General features: G+C 40.2%; 1 protein-coding gene across 8 annotated transcripts in view; it reads left to right on the top strand.

Annotated features, from left to right (window-relative positions):
* bbx (BBX high mobility group box domain containing) overlaps positions 1–17,412 on the top strand; it is a 53,995-nt gene that overhangs the window by 7,499 nt on the left and 29,084 nt on the right. For 5 of the 8 annotated variants that reach the window (XM_086307933.1, XM_086307935.1, XM_086307938.1 and 2 more), the window contains 5 exons: positions 6,307–6,478; positions 6,618–6,869; positions 7,245–7,446; positions 7,531–7,598; positions 10,384–10,464. In XM_086307933.1, coding sequence (XP_086164059.1) covers positions 6,307–6,478; positions 6,618–6,869; positions 7,245–7,446; positions 7,531–7,598; positions 10,384–10,464 — 775 coding nt within the window. Of the gene's footprint in view, positions 1–6,306; positions 6,479–6,617; positions 6,870–7,244; positions 7,447–7,530; positions 7,599–10,383; positions 10,465–11,424; positions 11,491–17,412 lie in introns of all 8 variants that reach the window. The other 3 variants (XM_086307937.1, XM_086307934.1, XM_086307939.1) reach the window with 3 other exon arrangements.

The raw sequence follows: 17,412 nt of genomic DNA, 5'->3' as shown, positions 1-17,412 counted from the left end.
ACACCTTTGTTACTGCTCCCATTCCCCATGGGATGGACGTAGAGACCTAAAATTCATTCCAGATACACAATATAACCATCCCTCCCAAACAGTGGTCACAAATCAGTCCAAATGTGTGGTAGTGGGCACATCTGCTATATTGAGATAATCCATCCCACCTCACAGGTGTGCCACATCAGGATGCTGATCTGACATCATGAGTAGTGCACAGGTGTACCTCAGACTGCCCACAACAAAAGGCCACCCTGGAATGTGTAGTTTTTTGCGCTATTGGGGGTCTGGGGACCCAGAACCAGTCAGTATCTGGTGTGACCACCATTTGCCTCATGCAGTGCAACACATCATCGCATGGAGTCTATCAGATTGTCAATTGTGGCCTGTGGAATGTTGGTCCACTCCACTTCAATGGCTGTGCGAGGTTGTTGGATATTCGTGGGAACTGGTACACGCTGTCGTATACGCCGGTCAAGCACATCCCGAACATGCTCAATGGGTGACATGTCCGGTGAGTATGCTGGCCATGCAAGAACTGGGACATTCTCAGCTGCCATCTGCCCTGAACAATGTGAACCATGATTCATCCGTGAAGCGCACACCTCTCCAACGTGCCAGACGCCATCGAATATGAGCATTTGCCCACACAAGTCTGTTACGGCGACGAGCTGGAGTCAGGTCAAGACCCCGATGAGGACGACGGGCATGCAGTTGAGCGTCCCTGAGACGGTTTCTGACAGTTTGTGCAGAAATTGTTTGGTTGTGCAAACCAATTGTTCCAGCAGCTGTCTGGGTGGCTGGTCTCAGACGATCTTGGAGGTGAACCTGCTGGATGTGGAGGTCCTGGGCTGGTGTGGTTACACGAGGTCTGCGGTTGTGAGGCCGGTTGGATGTGCTGCCATATTCTCTGAAACGCCTGTGGAGACGGCTTATGGTTGAGAAATGAACATTCAATGCACGGGCGACAGATCTGGTTGACATTCCTGCTGTCAGCATGCCAATTGCACGCTCCCTCATTGCTTGTGGCATCTGTGGCATTTTGCTGTGAGACAAAACTGCACATTCCAGGGTGGCCTTTTGTTGTGGGCAGTCTGAGGTACACCTGTGCACTACTCATGATGTCAGATCAGCATCCTGATGTGGCACACCTGTGAGGTGGGATGGATTATCTCAATATAACAGATGTGCCCACTACCACACATTTGGACTGATTTGTGACCGCTGTTTGGGAGGGATGGTTATATTGTGTATCTGGAATGAATTTTAGGTCTCTACGTCCATCCCATGGGGAATGGGAGCAGTAACAAAGGTGTTGCGTTTATATTTTTGTTGAGTGTATATGTGCTTTTTCTTTCCTCATTTTTCTTAAATTTTACTACTTTTTATCTGGTTCAACAGACCATTTACACTAAATGAAAAAACGTCTATCCTGCCACTACCCATGCTACGACTGTTTGATTCTTCTTTAGGCAGTAGACCCCAGTATAAACAGTCCACTCCAGGAACCTAAATATGTGAACATTAAATAAATATTACAGCTGTCCAGAACATCAGCCATACAGCGAACCCTTAATTTTAATTGAACAACAAGAAAAAGAAATGTGCTGTGGGGTCTCTATTATGACCTTATGAAGACCCAGATTCATAATACGGAAATCTTTAATAATATATGTAACATGCTGGACATATCACAGTGCTAAACTCACTATCAGTCCCCTTTATCATTGGACTCTCAGTGTTCAGCCGTCATTCCTGCTCTTGGCATCTAAATACTTGGATAACAGTAAAGGTTTGATTTTTACAGTATTTCTTAGATGAAAGAAACAAGACTAGATGAGCTCAGACATGTGTGACTCATCTCACTGATACAAATATATAGTTTTATTATTACTTTTATTACTTGCAAGAAAGGTAATGTGTTTGTCAGGAAGCTTAGCGCTTACCATTATCATTCATAAAAATAAATTTACAGAAGAAGACAACATTATGGGATAGTGGATCAGCCTCAAGTACTGGAGAGACTGATGGAAAAACAGGAGCAGCAAAGGTTAGGCCTGAACCCCCCTTAGTTAGGTCATTGACAAGACTGGTTACGGGTACCAACTATGGAATGGAGCAATTATCAGGCACCTTCTTTACATGGATGACATCAAGCTGTATGCCGAGAGTGAATGAAACATCGATACACTGATCCAAACCACCAGGATCTACAGCAACGACACTGACATTGGAATACCATTCGAAATGAAGAAGTTTAGTTGGATGGTAACAAAGAGAGGAAAAGTAGTCAGAACTGAGGGGGTTGCAGAAAGGGAAGATTATAGAAATTCAAGTCAGCTACAAGTACCTTGTAGTCCCACAGGCAAATGGACGTTATGGAGAGGCTGCTAGCCACAACCACTAAATAGACTGAAAGACAACACAGAGGCAGTAATAGTGGCAGCACAGGAACAGCTTCTAAGAACAAGATACATACAGTGGGGCAAAAAAGTATTTAGTCAGCCACCGATTGTGCAAGTTCCCCCACTTAAAATGATGACAGAGGTCAGTAATTTGCACCAGAGGTACACTTCAACTGTGAGAGACAGAATGTGAAAAAAAAATCCATGAATTCACATGGTAGGATTTGTAAAGAATTTATTCGTAAATTAGGGTGGAAAATAAGTATTTGGTCACCTCAAACAAGGAAAATCTCTGGCTCTCACAGACCTGTAACATCTTCTGTAAGAAGCTTTTCTGTCCCCCACTCGTTACCTGTATGAATGGCACCTGTTTGAACTCATCATCTGTATAAAAGACACCTGTCCACAGCCTCAAACAGTCAGACTCCAAACTCCGCCATGGCCAAGACCAAAGAGCTTTCGAAGGACACCAGGAAAAGCATTGTAGACCTGCACCAGACTGGGAAGAGTGAATCTACAATAGGCAAGCAGCTTGGTGTGAAAAAATCAGCTGTGGGAACAATCATCAGAAAATGGAAGACATACAAGACCACTGATAATCTCCCTCGATCTGGGGCTCCACGCAAGATCTCATCCCGTGGGGTCAAAATGATCATGAGAACGGTGAGCAAAGATCCCAGAAACCACACGGGGGGACCTGGTGAATGACCTGCAGAGAGCTGGGACCAAAGTAACAAAGGTCACCATCAGTAACACACTACAACGGCAGGGAATCAAATCCCGCAGTGCCAGACGTGTTCCGCTGCTGAAGCCAGTGCATGTCCAGGCCCGTCTGAAGTTTGCTAGAGAGCACATGGATGATACAGCAGAGGATTGGGAGAATGTCATGTGGTCAGATGAAACCAAAGTAGAACTTTTTGGTATAAACTCAACTCGTCGTGTTTGGAGGAAGAAGAATACTGAGTTGCATCCCAAGAACACCATACCTACTCTGAAGCATGGGGGTGGAAACATCATGCTATGGGGCTGTTTTTCTGCCAAGGGGACAGGACGACTGATCCGTGTTAAGGACAGAATGAATGGGGCCATGTATCGTGAGATTTTGAGCCAAAACCTCCTTCCATCAGTGAGAACTTTGAAGATGAAACGAGGCTGGGTCTTCCAACATGACAATGATCCAAAACACACCGCCCGGGCAACAAAGGAGTGGCTCCGTAAGAAGCATTTGAAAGTCCTGGAGTGGCCTAGCCAGTCTCCAGACCTCAACCCCATAGAAAATCTGTGGCGGGAGTTGAAAGTCCGTGTTGCTCAGCGACAGCCCCAAAACATCACTGCTCTCGAGAAGATCTGCATGGAGGAATGGGCCAGAATACCAGCTACTGTGTGTGCAAACCTGGTAAAGACCTATAGTAAACGTTTGACCTCTGTTATTGCCAACAAAGGTTATGTTACAAAGTATTGAGTTGTATTTTTGTTATTGGCCAAATACTTATTTTCCACCCTGATTTACGAATAAATTCTTTACAAATCCTACCATGTGGATTCATGGATTTTTTTTTCACATTCTGTCTCTCACAGTTGAAGTGTACCTCTGGTGCAAATTACTGACCTCTGTGATCATTTTAAGTGGGAGAACTTGCACAATCGGTGGCTGACTAAATACTTTTTTGCCCCACTGTAGATGTTGCTACACCAGACCTCAGATAGTAGGGTTCAAGATGCTAGCAGAGAGGGCATACATGGAATGCCATAACCAATTAGGTGGCATAGTATACAGAAACATCTGTGCCAGTTAGCTAAGGAACACAAGAAGCTTCAAAAAGCCAATGGCTAAAAGAGGAGTTAAGAGATGTGTAGGATGAAGGCAACAGCGGGGACTAGTGGTAATTTGAGCGCTTGGGACAGGGACACCTTAAACTGGGCGAGTAGCTCCAGTTTATGGTAAATGGACTGGTTCTTATGTAGTGCTTTTCTACTCTGTCCGTGCACTCAAAGCGCTTTATACAGCTAATTCATTCACCCAATCACGCCCATTCACACAAGCACTTCTAAGCTTAAGTGCTAAGTATCTTACATTGATACACATTCACACTCCGATGGATGCATCGGAGAGCAACATGGGGTTAGTATCTTGCCCAAGGATATTTGGCATGCAGACTGGAGCAGCCTGGGATCGAACCACTGACTTCCAGAGTTGGAAGAAGGATTCCAAAATAGCAGTTCTCTTCTCCTTGCAATGTGTCTAGCGCAACAGTGAGTGGCTTCAACACAATACAATACTCCTTTAGGAACAGATACTCCCGATCAGTGAAGCATTTGATTCCAAACTGAGTACAGACAGTATTTAAGTCAGCAAGGGGAATGTCAGTGATCCTGGACAGGGCGTCATGAAATGAATTCCATTGTGTTGAAACGGGAACTATGAGTTTTTTCTTGAAAAAATTATCTACTAACTCTGAAGCAACAAAAGAATGGTTTGCTTTTGTCCACATTGCACAACACTTTGAAGTTGCACTTCTGTAGATGAATTTTGCCTCATTTGCTTGAAGCCATTTCTCAACATCATGAAAAATTAACTTCAGTGTGTGTGATGCACACCTTAAGTGTGGAGGGAGAGAAAACTGTCCTTCAGATTCTGTGGAGAGGGACTGCTCAACATCAGTAAATGTCACCTCTTCATCTTCTTCGGATTCTTCATCAGAGTCTGATTTTTGGAGCATTCTAAAAGCTTTGATAAAATTGGACCCGTTGTCGGTCACGGTGGCTGTCACTTTAGAGTTCAGTCCATAAGCCGAATGTACTTGCTCGATTTCATTGCCGATTACATCATATGTATGTCTACCTCTAACTCTTTTACATGCTAGCGCTGCATGTCCTCGTACAAAAGTAAAAGGATCAATCCAATATGCCGTCATTCCGAGAAAACTTTTGTTATGACTGGTCCAAATGTCAGCAGTCGTGGAAATATATTCCAAACTCTCGAATGTCCCTTTAAGCTCCATTTCCACGTCAGCATAACACTTATCTAAGTAAGTAGAAAACGTTCACGTCGTGTCAGGTGCTTCAGTAGATTACTCGTGCTATTGACAGCGGCCGATAGTTTTTTCTCCCCAGGACATAGCTTACATATTACTTTAATGTTCTTGTCTGCTTGTTTCAGAAAAGTGAAGTGACGGGAATATTTCCATTTCATAAAGCAGCCACTCGCTTCAGCCAAGTCCGACATCTTCCACTTCAGGATACAACTATGCAGTGAACTGGCGTGAAATGACGTGCACCTGCACTACATCAATGTTATAGCGGCAGAGTTTACTTTTACCTTTAGATGATAAAATAATGAAATTAAATAATGATATTCAGCGAGTTCAATTATTTTACAATTTAACACAAGTACATTGTAAGTAACTGTAATTAAAAAACGAACAATAATCAGTTACTCTGCTTTTTCAGTGGAAAAGTAATTTAATTACAGTACCAAACACTGGCTGAGGCACATACACATAGGTTGACAACATTCTGCATAGTCATTCACTACAGACCTCCAAACTTCATATGACCTTCAGCTCAAGAACAGTGAATAGAGATCTTCATGAAATGGTTTTCTATGGCTTAGCAGCTTAACATCCCCAAGCACAGTGCAAAGCATTGGATGCAGCAGTGTATAGCATAGCCAAAAAACAAAGAAATAAGAAAGGGGGCAAATACTATTTCTTGGCACTGCATGCCCAGGGACACCAGCTTTAAGTAAACCTTTGTCCTACTTGTTCACAGTATCTTATTACTATAACACTCCAGTAAAATCTATTTTGTCAGCAAGTATCACAGATTCCATGCTTGATGCTTTCACTGTGTGTTTTGTATAAACTTATAGTGCCCATTCTGATGTGTTTTTTCTTTTCTTTTGCTTTAGGTGCAGTAGTACGATGAAGGGTGGAGGAAGGAGCAAGGAGCCACCTGTTGCAGGGGAGGTCACTGGCAAACGCCCCAAGCGCAAATGCCTACAGTGGCACCCACTTCTCTCCAAAAAGGCTCTTGATTTCTCTGAGGAGGAGGAGGAAGAAGATGAAGAGGAGCTGGTGAAGGTTAGTGGGTTTCCACTACAGGTTGTTCCTGTAATAACTTCTGCCCAACTGAATAACTAATATTTCAGATTATTACAAATAAATCAGACAGAAACTATGGTGCAACATTGAATCAAAGGAATTTATTAAATTTTATTAGCAGGCAGGGCTGTTCAACCAGACACAGCATTCACAGTGTGAAGTCACAACAGAGGAAGTGGAGGAGGACACAAACGAACAGCGGGCACGCCGGCCAATGAATGCCTTTCTGCTCTTTTGCAAACGCCACCGCTCCCTGGTGCGGCAAGAACACCCTCGCTTGGACAATCGCGGGGCCACCAAAATCCTGGCTGACTGGTGGGCTGTCCTGGAACCCAAAGAGAAACAGAAATACACTGACATGGCCAAGGAGGTGAGGCTACTTTATGACTCTGAAGTTCATGATATTTCCATGTTTTGTTCAGCAGGGTCAAAGTGGTGCACTTCTGAATGAATTCTAAAACTTCAATGCAATTTCCTCTGATTTAAAAGTACAATAATGAAAACTAATTCCTGAATTTTAAGACTCATTCCTGTGGTACTCTATCCTAGGCCAGTAGTACTTAAAGAAGTGCTTGTAAAAAATAAAGGTGTTTTTTTTTTTTTTACCCATCCTTTTTGCTTGTCAGTTTATAATGTGAAATAGAAATACTTTGTTAAAGTATAAAAATGAAATGATCAATTAAATAAAAATTAAATTGCTTATAGGGTTTGCTTATAACCAAATTCATTCTGTATGTTCTTCCAGTACAAGGATGCCTTTATGAAGGCAAACCCAGGCTACAAGTGGTGTCCCACCACCAGCAAACCAGTTAAGAGCACTTCCTGTCAGCCAGTCAGCAATCCCCGCAAAAAAGTTTGGTCCTTTTCTTGCAACTCATCCAAGGACTCCACTGCCAAAAAAGTGCCCAAAACGGAAAGTATGCCACAGTTGAACTTTGCCATGGCAGGTGTGTATTATTAAACATTATTTATTATAGTGTAGCATAATAAAATATTGGCCTGTTTTGTAAATTAACGCTATTCCTCACTAGATCCTACAAAGATGGGGGGCCTGAGCATGTTGCTGCTAGCTGGGGAACATGCCCTCACAAACCGAGAGGTAGGTCACTTGATAAGCCACAGATACTGTTAGGTCCATAACTTGTTGGACAGCGACATACTTTTTGCAGTTTTGCCTCTGTCCACCACCACAGTGGATTTTAAATCAAACAATCAATGTAAGTGCTTTTCAATTCAAGAAATTGTTCGAGTGTTTGGCCTTAACTCTTCAGAAAACAGACAGTTTATAATTAGTCCCCCATTTTCAGAGACTTGAAATTACTTGGGCAAACTAGCATAATTTTAAATATAAGGATTGTTTTTAATCCTTTGTAGTCAACGAAGCCCAGAATCCATGGATATCACCAAATGCTGTATTTCAACCCTTGAGATGCCCTTCCAGGCCTTTACTACAGTCGTCTACATTTCCTGCTTGCTTGTGGTTCTTTCTGCCTTCAGCACGTGGAAAAACATGCTCTAATCTAATTACTTGACTGACTTGGAGATTGAAAAATATTCAATTTTTTTCCTTAAGAAACCCTTGGGTTACTTTTGTAGTATGCTTTGGGTCATTATTCATTTGCCTTGTAAAGCACTGTCCAATCCGTTTTTGGAAGACAGCAGAGAGTTGCCCTAAGGAATTCATCCTGCTTCATCTTTCAGCAATCACATAATCAAGAAGTACTAGTGACGTGATTTTACAGCAGGGGTGGGGAGCTCCAGGCCTCAAGGACCGGTGTCCTGTAGGTTTTAGATGTCACCCTGGATCAACATGCCTGAATCAAACGATTAGTTCATTACCAGGCCTCTGGAGAACTTCAAGACATGTTGAGGAGGTAATTTAGCCATTTAAATCAACTGTGTTGGATCAAGGACACGTCTAAAACCTGCAGGACACCGGCCCTTACGGCCTGGAGTCCCCCCACCCATGTTTTACAGCCATACATGCACGTACCATAACTATTGCCACCACCATATTTGACAAATGATTTGGTATGTTGTGGTTTGGATCATGAGCTGGTTCTCTTTCTCTGTAGCCTTCCTGTTCTTGGCAATAACCAGTGGTTTGCCCCACTGTATTTATAATCATCACGGCGTCTCTTGGTTGTAGATTTTGACAATGATCACTCATTAAATGTTCTTGATTTGGCTAGATGTTATGAAGCTTTTTGGGGTTTTTTTTGTTTTGCTTTTGTTTCTGTTTTTTTTTTTTTTAACCAAGGAAAGAATTCTGCAATCATCCACTTTGTTTTCCGTAGTCTTTCAGACCTTGTTGTGTTGCTGACAGTGCATTCATTCTTTTTAAGTATGTACCAGATTGTTGATTTTGGATACTCCTTAAGCTTTTTCACTCTCTTTTTCACTGTCTATTTTGCTTCTTCAAGCTAGTGATGGCCTCCTTCACTTGCACTGACATATATTTGCGGTTCATATTTAAAAGTAGGGTAAAAAGCTCTAGAATATAAATTTAGCAGCCTAAATGAGCTTCAAATATTATATCTGCTTCATTTGTCATAAAATAACAAGGGAACAGCCCTCACTTGGCTATGAAACTGCTTGCCAGACAGTTGTCCAATTATTTCCAAGCTTCTGAGAATGTGGGCCTATTAAAAAATGACTAGAATTCGTAAACGGTTAATGCAAACTTTTTTAAAAGTTTAAAACTGAATTAGAACTGGAAATCTGCACTTCATCACATTTTCATTGTTTGGTTTAAATTTCACTGTGTGGTGTACAGCAAAACAACAAATAATGTCTTTCTCCAACAAATTATTGCCTTAATGCTGTGCTCCATTTACCAAAAGTCAAATGTCATAGCTGGCAGTGATGTCACTTCCAAGTTAAATGCGTTCCATTAGGAAAAGCAATAAAAGAGGATATCTTTGCTTTAAGCAAGGCAGAGACATTCATTTATCATTAGCAATAAAGCCCAAAGCCAGCCCAAAAACACTGCTTCAGCATTTTCATGGATAGGGTTGTCACAAATACACAACAGTAGTCATACAGATTTAAAAACGTTTCAGTTTTACGACTGATAATGTGAAGTGAGTGATGATGGGGGTTTTTCTTCCTTTCTTCCTTTTCTTTAAGTCAAATTTGAATTGAGGGGGCTTTGCACTCCGAAATGGAAGCTGAGATTTCTGACTTCCCACTTGAAATGTGAAGCAGTATAATTTTAGGTGCACTGTGATAATGCACAAGTTCTCCAGTAGAGGGCCTTCAATACTAATATTTTTTTCATTACCCCAAAGCCATAAAAGGCTGATGAGGTGTTGTTGTCACCCAGCATTGACACCTGGGATGTTGATACAAGTCGAGTACGAGGAATGGTATGATTTTCAAATTGTTACCATGTACCATGTATATCCGATTGAAAATCATACCATTCCTTGTTGTATTGACAACCTAGGTGTCCATGCTGCGTGTGTGTGTGTATATTTGAAAGCACCTGACCCAGTCAGTGAAGGAAACCATTTACTGAATTTAATTTAAATATCTAGTTAATATTATTTGCTTTGCTGATTTATATTATTAATAGAAAAGGAAGTCAACAAATAGTAATGTACATACTAATATAGATTAAGTTGCATGTGGCGAATAAACTTTGTACTTGAACTTGAACTAAGTTGCATAGCAGTTTATACATTAGTCAAAAAATAAAACTTACTTTACCAAATCGGGTACTGGCATATTAGTGTTGCTAACATATAATTGCATCATTGATTAGTTTTAAATTTATCTGATTAAAACGACAACTGTCTCGGGTTTGAGTTTTCGAAAAGTCATTTAATGCTGATGTGTTATTTAGTTTTATGTGTTTTTTACCCTCTTTATTTGATGCACAGATGTTTTCTGGGACAATACCAAACAGAGTGCCTGACATTTCTGAAAACAGGGTCCAGTCAGCCCTTTCACCAGTGGCTGAGGTAGGCTGAAATTTTAGTTCATGAAAGAGGTACCTATCATCATAACTAAGTCATTAGATGTGGGAGGAGTTACTCCAAAACACAAGAAAGTGCTCTGCATGGCCTAGAACTCAAAACCAGCCAGCAATACCACTGATTAATCACACAACTGAAAAATTTTAGGTCATCATTTTTCCAGAGATTACGATAATGTGAAAAAAATGAAAACATGTAGCACTTTTATTTTGCAGTGCTTCTTGTGTCATGGCAGGAGTCCTGACAGTGTTGCCACATGTCAATTCATCAAACGCATTTGGCTTTTTGAGAAATTGCCCCCAGTATTTACATAATTAATTACTTGTGATTAATTCCAAAAAACAAATGTATGTTTTTTTTATTGCCCTAGACTCAAAGTCTGGACACAGATTACATGCTTTGGTCTCATGCTTATGCTTGAAAACCCTTCAATGTAGCTGAATTAACCTCCAAAGACCCGAACTCTTTCATGGCATGCCTTTTTAATTTCTCTTTGCTATTTGGGCTTTATACTGTTGATAGAACACTATAAAGTCACAATTGAATAATGATGTGCAAAACTCTTTATTTGGTGTCTGAACACAGCTGAATTTTTCCTGAGTATAAAAACAAAATGAGAAACAACAATTGTGCCCCTTTGAGCAATATGGCTCATTTGAAAGCAATTTGAAAGAGCAAAATGTAGTATTGTGGTCTAGACAACCCAAAATGTGATGTGCCCATATGTGGGTGCCAGGCCCTACGACATTAAAACAATTCTGCAAAGAAGAGTAAACCAAACTGGTGATAACTGAGCATTCTCACCAGCAATGCTTGTTATTTCGAATGCTCTAGGTTTACTGTCAACACAGTTGTATTTGTTATTCGTAGTTGTTGTTGCTGAATATTAATGGTATCAGCAGAAAGCTGAACTGTGTGATCACACTTGTTACTGTGTGTTCACAGTCATCGCTGTCTGCAGCACCTGAAGGAAAGTTATGCAGACAGTCTGCTCTCTTCCAGCTTGCTGAGGTAAGAATTTTCATAGTATAATTGAGCAACCAAACTGGACTTCGTTTGAAAACTGAAATACAGATGCAGCCAATTTTAATTGCCGTTCCCAGCTGACTGACAGAAAACTCTCAGTCAGTTCCTATCCAGTTATCAATTGCTAGGAATCTCTCCTTCTCCTGTGATGTTTCTGCTTCTGAATAGGAACACCTCTATTATTCATTTGCTGTGTTACCAAGAGGTGGCAGTTTCTTCACAAAAACCTTGACTTGTAAAGCTTTAAACTGTCTTGATAGCTTTCATGCTAAAATATTTCGACCTACACTTATTAAAAATTACATTTTACTAATATAAAATAGATGACTTGAATTTTTTAAGACATTAAGATTTATTAAGAGTAAACGATGCACTGCAAAACAACAAAACCATTCGCAGTAAATATCCTTCCATCCATTTCAATCTAATCAATAATTAGATAACATTTAATAGAAAGTTAAATAAAGAAAAAATATTTTTGCACACAAATATCCTTGTGCTATAGATTCAAAAGCAAATGTAGTTTGTGTTTTTGACTGGTAGAATTTAATTTTTCATTTATTGTTTCCTATGTTGTATCTGTTCAGATTTCTTTTTGAACAGGTACAACAGGAAGTGTGATCTACATATCCATCTACATCCATTTTCATATTATTTCCCTCTGTGTGTGTGTGTGTGTGTGTGTGTGTGTATTAGGGGTGGGCTATGAGGTGCCGTAAGGGACATTATTACTGAAACGCTCTCACACACACAACTGAAACGCTCTCACACACACTACTGAAATTTTAGCTCTCACACACACTACTGAAACGCTCTCACACACACTACTGAAATTTTAGCTCTCACACACACTACTGAAACGCTCTCACACACACTACTGAAACGCTCTCACACACACTACTGAAATTTTAGCTCTCACACACACAACTGAAACGCTCTCACACACACAACTGAAACGCTCTCACACACACTACTGAAACGCTCTCACACACACTACTGAAACGCTCTCACACACACTACTGAAATTTTAGCTCTCACACACACAACTGAAACGCTCTCACACACACTACTGAAACGCTCTCACACACACTACTGAAACGCTCTCACACACACAACTGAAATTTTAGCTCTCACACACACAACTGAAACGCTCTCACACACACTACTGAAACGCTCTCACACACACTACTGAAACGCTCTCACACACACTACTGAAATTTTCGCTCTCACACACACTACTGAAACGCTCTCACACACACTACTGAAATTTTAGCTCTCACACACACTACTGAAACGCTCTCACACACACTACTGAAATTTTAGCTCTCACACACACAACTGAAACGCTCTCACACACACTACTGAAACGCTCTCACACACACTACTGAAACGCTCTCACACACACTACTGAAATTTTAGCTCTCACACACACAACTGAAACGCTCTCACACACACTACTGAAATTTTAGCTCTCACACACTACTGAAACGCTCTCACACACACTACTGAAACGCTCTCACACACACTACTGAAATTTTAGCTCTCACACACACTACTGAAACGCTCTCACACACACTACTGAAACACTCTCACACACACAACTGAAATTTTAGCTCTCACACACACAACTGAAACGCTCTCACACACACAACTGAAACGCTCTCACACACACTACTGAAACGCTCTCACACAGACTACTGAAACGCTCTCACACACACTACTGAAATTTTAGCTCTCACACACACTACTGAAACGCTCTCACACACACTACTGAAACGCTCTCACACACACTACTGAAATTTTAGCTCTCACACACACAACTGAAACGCTCTCACACACACAACTGAAACGCTCTCACACACACTACTGAAACGCTCTCACACACACTACTGAAACGCTCTCACACACACTACTGAAATTTTAGCTCTCACACACACAACTGAAACGCTCTCACACACACTACTGAAACGCTCTCACACACACACACTACTGAAACGCTCTCACACACACTACTGAAACGCTCTCACACACACTGCTGAAATTTTAGCTCTCACACACACAACTGAAACGCTCTCACACACACTACTGAAATTTTAGCTCTCACACACACTACTGAAACGCTCTCACACACACTACTGAAACGCTCTCACACACACTACTGAAATTTTAGCTCTCACACACACTACTGAAACGCTCTCACACACACTACTGAAACGCTCTCACACACACAACTGAAATTTTAGCTCTCACACACACAACTGAAACGCTCTCACACACACAACTGAAACGCTCTCACACACACAACTGAAACGCTCTCACACACACTACTGAAATTTTAGCTCTCACACACACAACTGAAATTTTAGCTCTCACACACACAACTGAAATTTTAGCTCTCACACACACTACTGAAACGCTCTCACACACACTACTGAAACGCTCTCACACACACTACTGAAAAACCAAGGCATTTCAGTTGAACAGGAAGGCATTTCAGTTAAACAGGAAGGCATTTCAGTTAATCAGGAAGGCATTTCAGTTGAACAGGAAGGCATTTCAGTTAAACAGGAAGGTGTTTCAGTTGAACAGGAAGGCATTTCAGTTGAACAGGAAGGCATTTCAGTTAAACAGGAAGGTGTTTCAGTTGAACAGGAAGGCATTTCAGTTGAACAGGAAGGCATTTCAGTTAAACAGGAAGGCATTTCAGTTAAACAGGAAGGCATTTCAGTTAAACAGGAAGGCATTTCAGTTAAACAGGAAGGTGTTTCAGTTGAACAGGAAGGCGTTTCAGTTGAACAGGAAGGCATTTCAGTTAAACAGGAAGTTAATTCTTGACAAGGAAACTGAAGGAAAAAGTGTTAGATTTCAAACAAACCACTACACAGATGTCTACTCAGCAACCTGTTAGTTAGGGGTGGGTTTTTATAATCGATTTATTGATTAAAATCGATTCTGGCTTGGATAACGTGAAATCGATTCATTAAAATCCTGAATCGATTTTTTAATATAAATTTATTTTACCCGAAATGCCAGAATCTCTGGTGAAACCTCACAAAATTTCAACAACCACCAAACCGCTAAGACAGTAAATGAGAGCAGGTACACGGCTTCTGCACAAAGACGTAAACACACAGCGCGGACCCGCGGATCAGAATCAGTGAGATGTCGCCTTTCTCACCCGACAGCACGGACACGGTCGGGGCTGAAAGCCGACAGCTCGCTGACTCTGATCTGTCGGCATGTCCGCGCTTTGTTTTCACGTCGTTTTTGCGCCGATTCTAAAGCTGTTAGTTTTACCTCTCTCCAAACAATATTGACTGAACCAGCAGCAAAAGAAGATCCAAACTGCGCTTCACATAAACATCGTCATGAATTCCCTCACTGTTTTGCTTCCACCACGATAAAATCGCACGTCATGCACAGCCCTCTCTCTCTCTTTCTCTCTCTCTGTACTTCAAGAACAGTTTCCCGTCTAAAAATCTGTTTTCTGTATTATTCGCTTGCTTGTTATGCACAAGTCTACTGTTGTTTACAGCGCAGTCGGCCGCTGTTTTTTTTTTTTTTTTCATTTTACATACTTCCGAAAAGAAAACCTAATTTCTGCCGTTCAATACTGAATAAATTTAAACTTTTTAAAATTATGCAAAATGCAAAACGTTAGCCGTGTCTCTAATAAAACCGCTGTAACGTCAGAGGTAACGTTCATATGTTAATGGTTTTCTTTCGTTTTTGATGTACTGCAGAATATTTTTTATAAAATCCCAGGCCAGGAAAACCACCTTCATGTTTTTATGTGCTTTATCTTCAGCTACTTTGACACAAAGGCATCTGCTGTGATGCTCACACCTTTGATAAAGTCTTGCGTGTGTCAGCTTCCTTTTTTTAAATACAAAAATATGTAAATGTACTGATCTGAATTATAATATTTCTGACTGTCAAAATTCCCCATAATCAAATCGAATTGAATTGAATCGAATCGTGGAACAAATCGATTCTGGACCTTAGTGAGACAGCTGCATTACTTAACAATATATTAGCCTCAGCATAAGTCAAAATTTAGAATAGCGGGAGACGTGCATTATCCTGGTTATTTTTTTGGCATATGTGCTTTTTGTCTTTTTTTTTAGCAAAGAAAAATATCTTAAAATCATCAATAAAACCAGGGAGAGAAGGCTTAGCGTTCCTCCATTTAGCACAATGGATATGATATTTACTCAAAAGTATTGTTAAGATATTCATTGTGTGTACTCATGTTGTACAGTGTTTAACTGCATTATGGTTACTGTGGTTTAACAGAGACAGTATTTTAGTTGCCACCACAAGGAGGCACTGTTTCATTGTAAGAGCACGGATGCCCCTAAGATGCCCCTAAGATCACGCCCCTAAGAAAAAAAAAAAAAGTATACCACAACGAAAATGGCACCCATGAGAAAAGTTTTGCCGCATGTTGATGAGGAATAAAGTTCCCAAAAATATTAAGGACATTTTTGCCTCCGTCGTCATTTTCCTTCGAGTTGATCGCTGTCGATGCTGCAATACTCAACAAGTATGATGATGTTAATAATGTCTGAGACATCCAATGCTAGATGATCCATATAAAAAAAATTATGATGTAATTCAAACAGTGGCACATCATTAATATTTAGGGAAATCCAATTTTTTAAGTTGCACCAAATACATTGTGTGATAGGGCATAGGAAAAAAAAAGATGTTCTAGGGTTTCATTTTCATCAGTACAAAAAGAACACTGATCCACCTCAAAGCCAAATCTCTTTTTTTAGAAATTCTGCCACAGTATTAGTTTTGTTTAAAGTGTGTTTCTTTAACTTTAGGTAGAATAGGCTATTTCATAAATTTTTAGTATGCTTTATCCAGTGTATATGAAATAACTAAATTAGAACCATGCCATGTAACCATTCAGTTGTAACTATGAAATATTTTGTCTTTGAAGAAACTACTAACAAATTTCTTATTGCATTTTTATCAAACAGCTGACATTGCCCTAGCAATAAATTTGGGAGCACTGATGAGAAATTATTGTATATCATAAAAATTTTAATCAAATGAAGCAGAGGCAGTGGGACCAGTTCACAAAATTTGTTATATTCTCTTTGAGAACAGTTTAGACAATACTTTTCTGAAAAGTCTGTGTAACTTAGAATGACACCGTTATCATCCAACAAATCTGTTATGAATATAATATTTTTGTTCAAACCAGTCACTCTTGAAAATTGATTTTTGATTAAGTGTTATTACCCTATTATTCCATAAGGTTGAATTATGGGGAGAAGTTGTGGGTAAATCTCATTTTCCCAAAAATGCAACGTCTGTTTTGGAAAGTTTGATATCTTTATGGGGATTTTATTTGCCGCAAAATCACATTTCAAAATAAAGTCTAATCCTGTATACTATTTTATTAAACAAGAATCATGGGATGTGGAGCTAAGTAGAGTCAGGCTGTGACAGACAAGATTTTAACCATTTAATTCTAAGGGTGCCAACCATAAATTCCAATTCTGGAGTTTTGATACCACCTTTATTGTATCCCTTCACAAGCTGAGATCTTTCTATGTAATGGGTTTTATTCCTCCACAAAAATTCGAACACATTTCTATTTATGGTTTTCATGGTATTTATCGTTTTTTTATTTTTTATATTGTTTACGTGGCGCAAAAAAGGTTGGGGACTGCTGTACTAGCAGGTTGCTGAGTAGAAATCCTTGTAGTGTTTTGAAATATACCACTTTTTCCATCAGTTTCCTTGTCAGGAAACAACTTCCTGTTCAGCAGAAATGCCTCTGGTTTCAGTGGTGTGTGTGAGAGCGTTTCAGTAGTGTGTGTGAGAGCGTTTCAGTTGTGTGTGTGAGAGCGTTTTAGTAGTGTGCGTGAGAGCTAAAATTTCAGTGGT

This window comes from Aulonocara sp. 'chitande type north' Nkhata Bay, linkage group LG10, assembly GCF_057382095.1.
Source record: "Aulonocara sp. 'chitande type north' Nkhata Bay isolate Kocher_YH1m ecotype deep benthic linkage group LG10, A_spYH_male_GT1.1, whole genome shotgun sequence".
NCBI lineage: Eukaryota > Metazoa > Chordata > Actinopteri > Cichliformes > Cichlidae > Aulonocara > Aulonocara sp. 'chitande type north' Nkhata Bay.
Note: the sequence above shows the minus strand (reverse complement) of the source record. Positions and strands in the feature narration are given on the sequence as shown.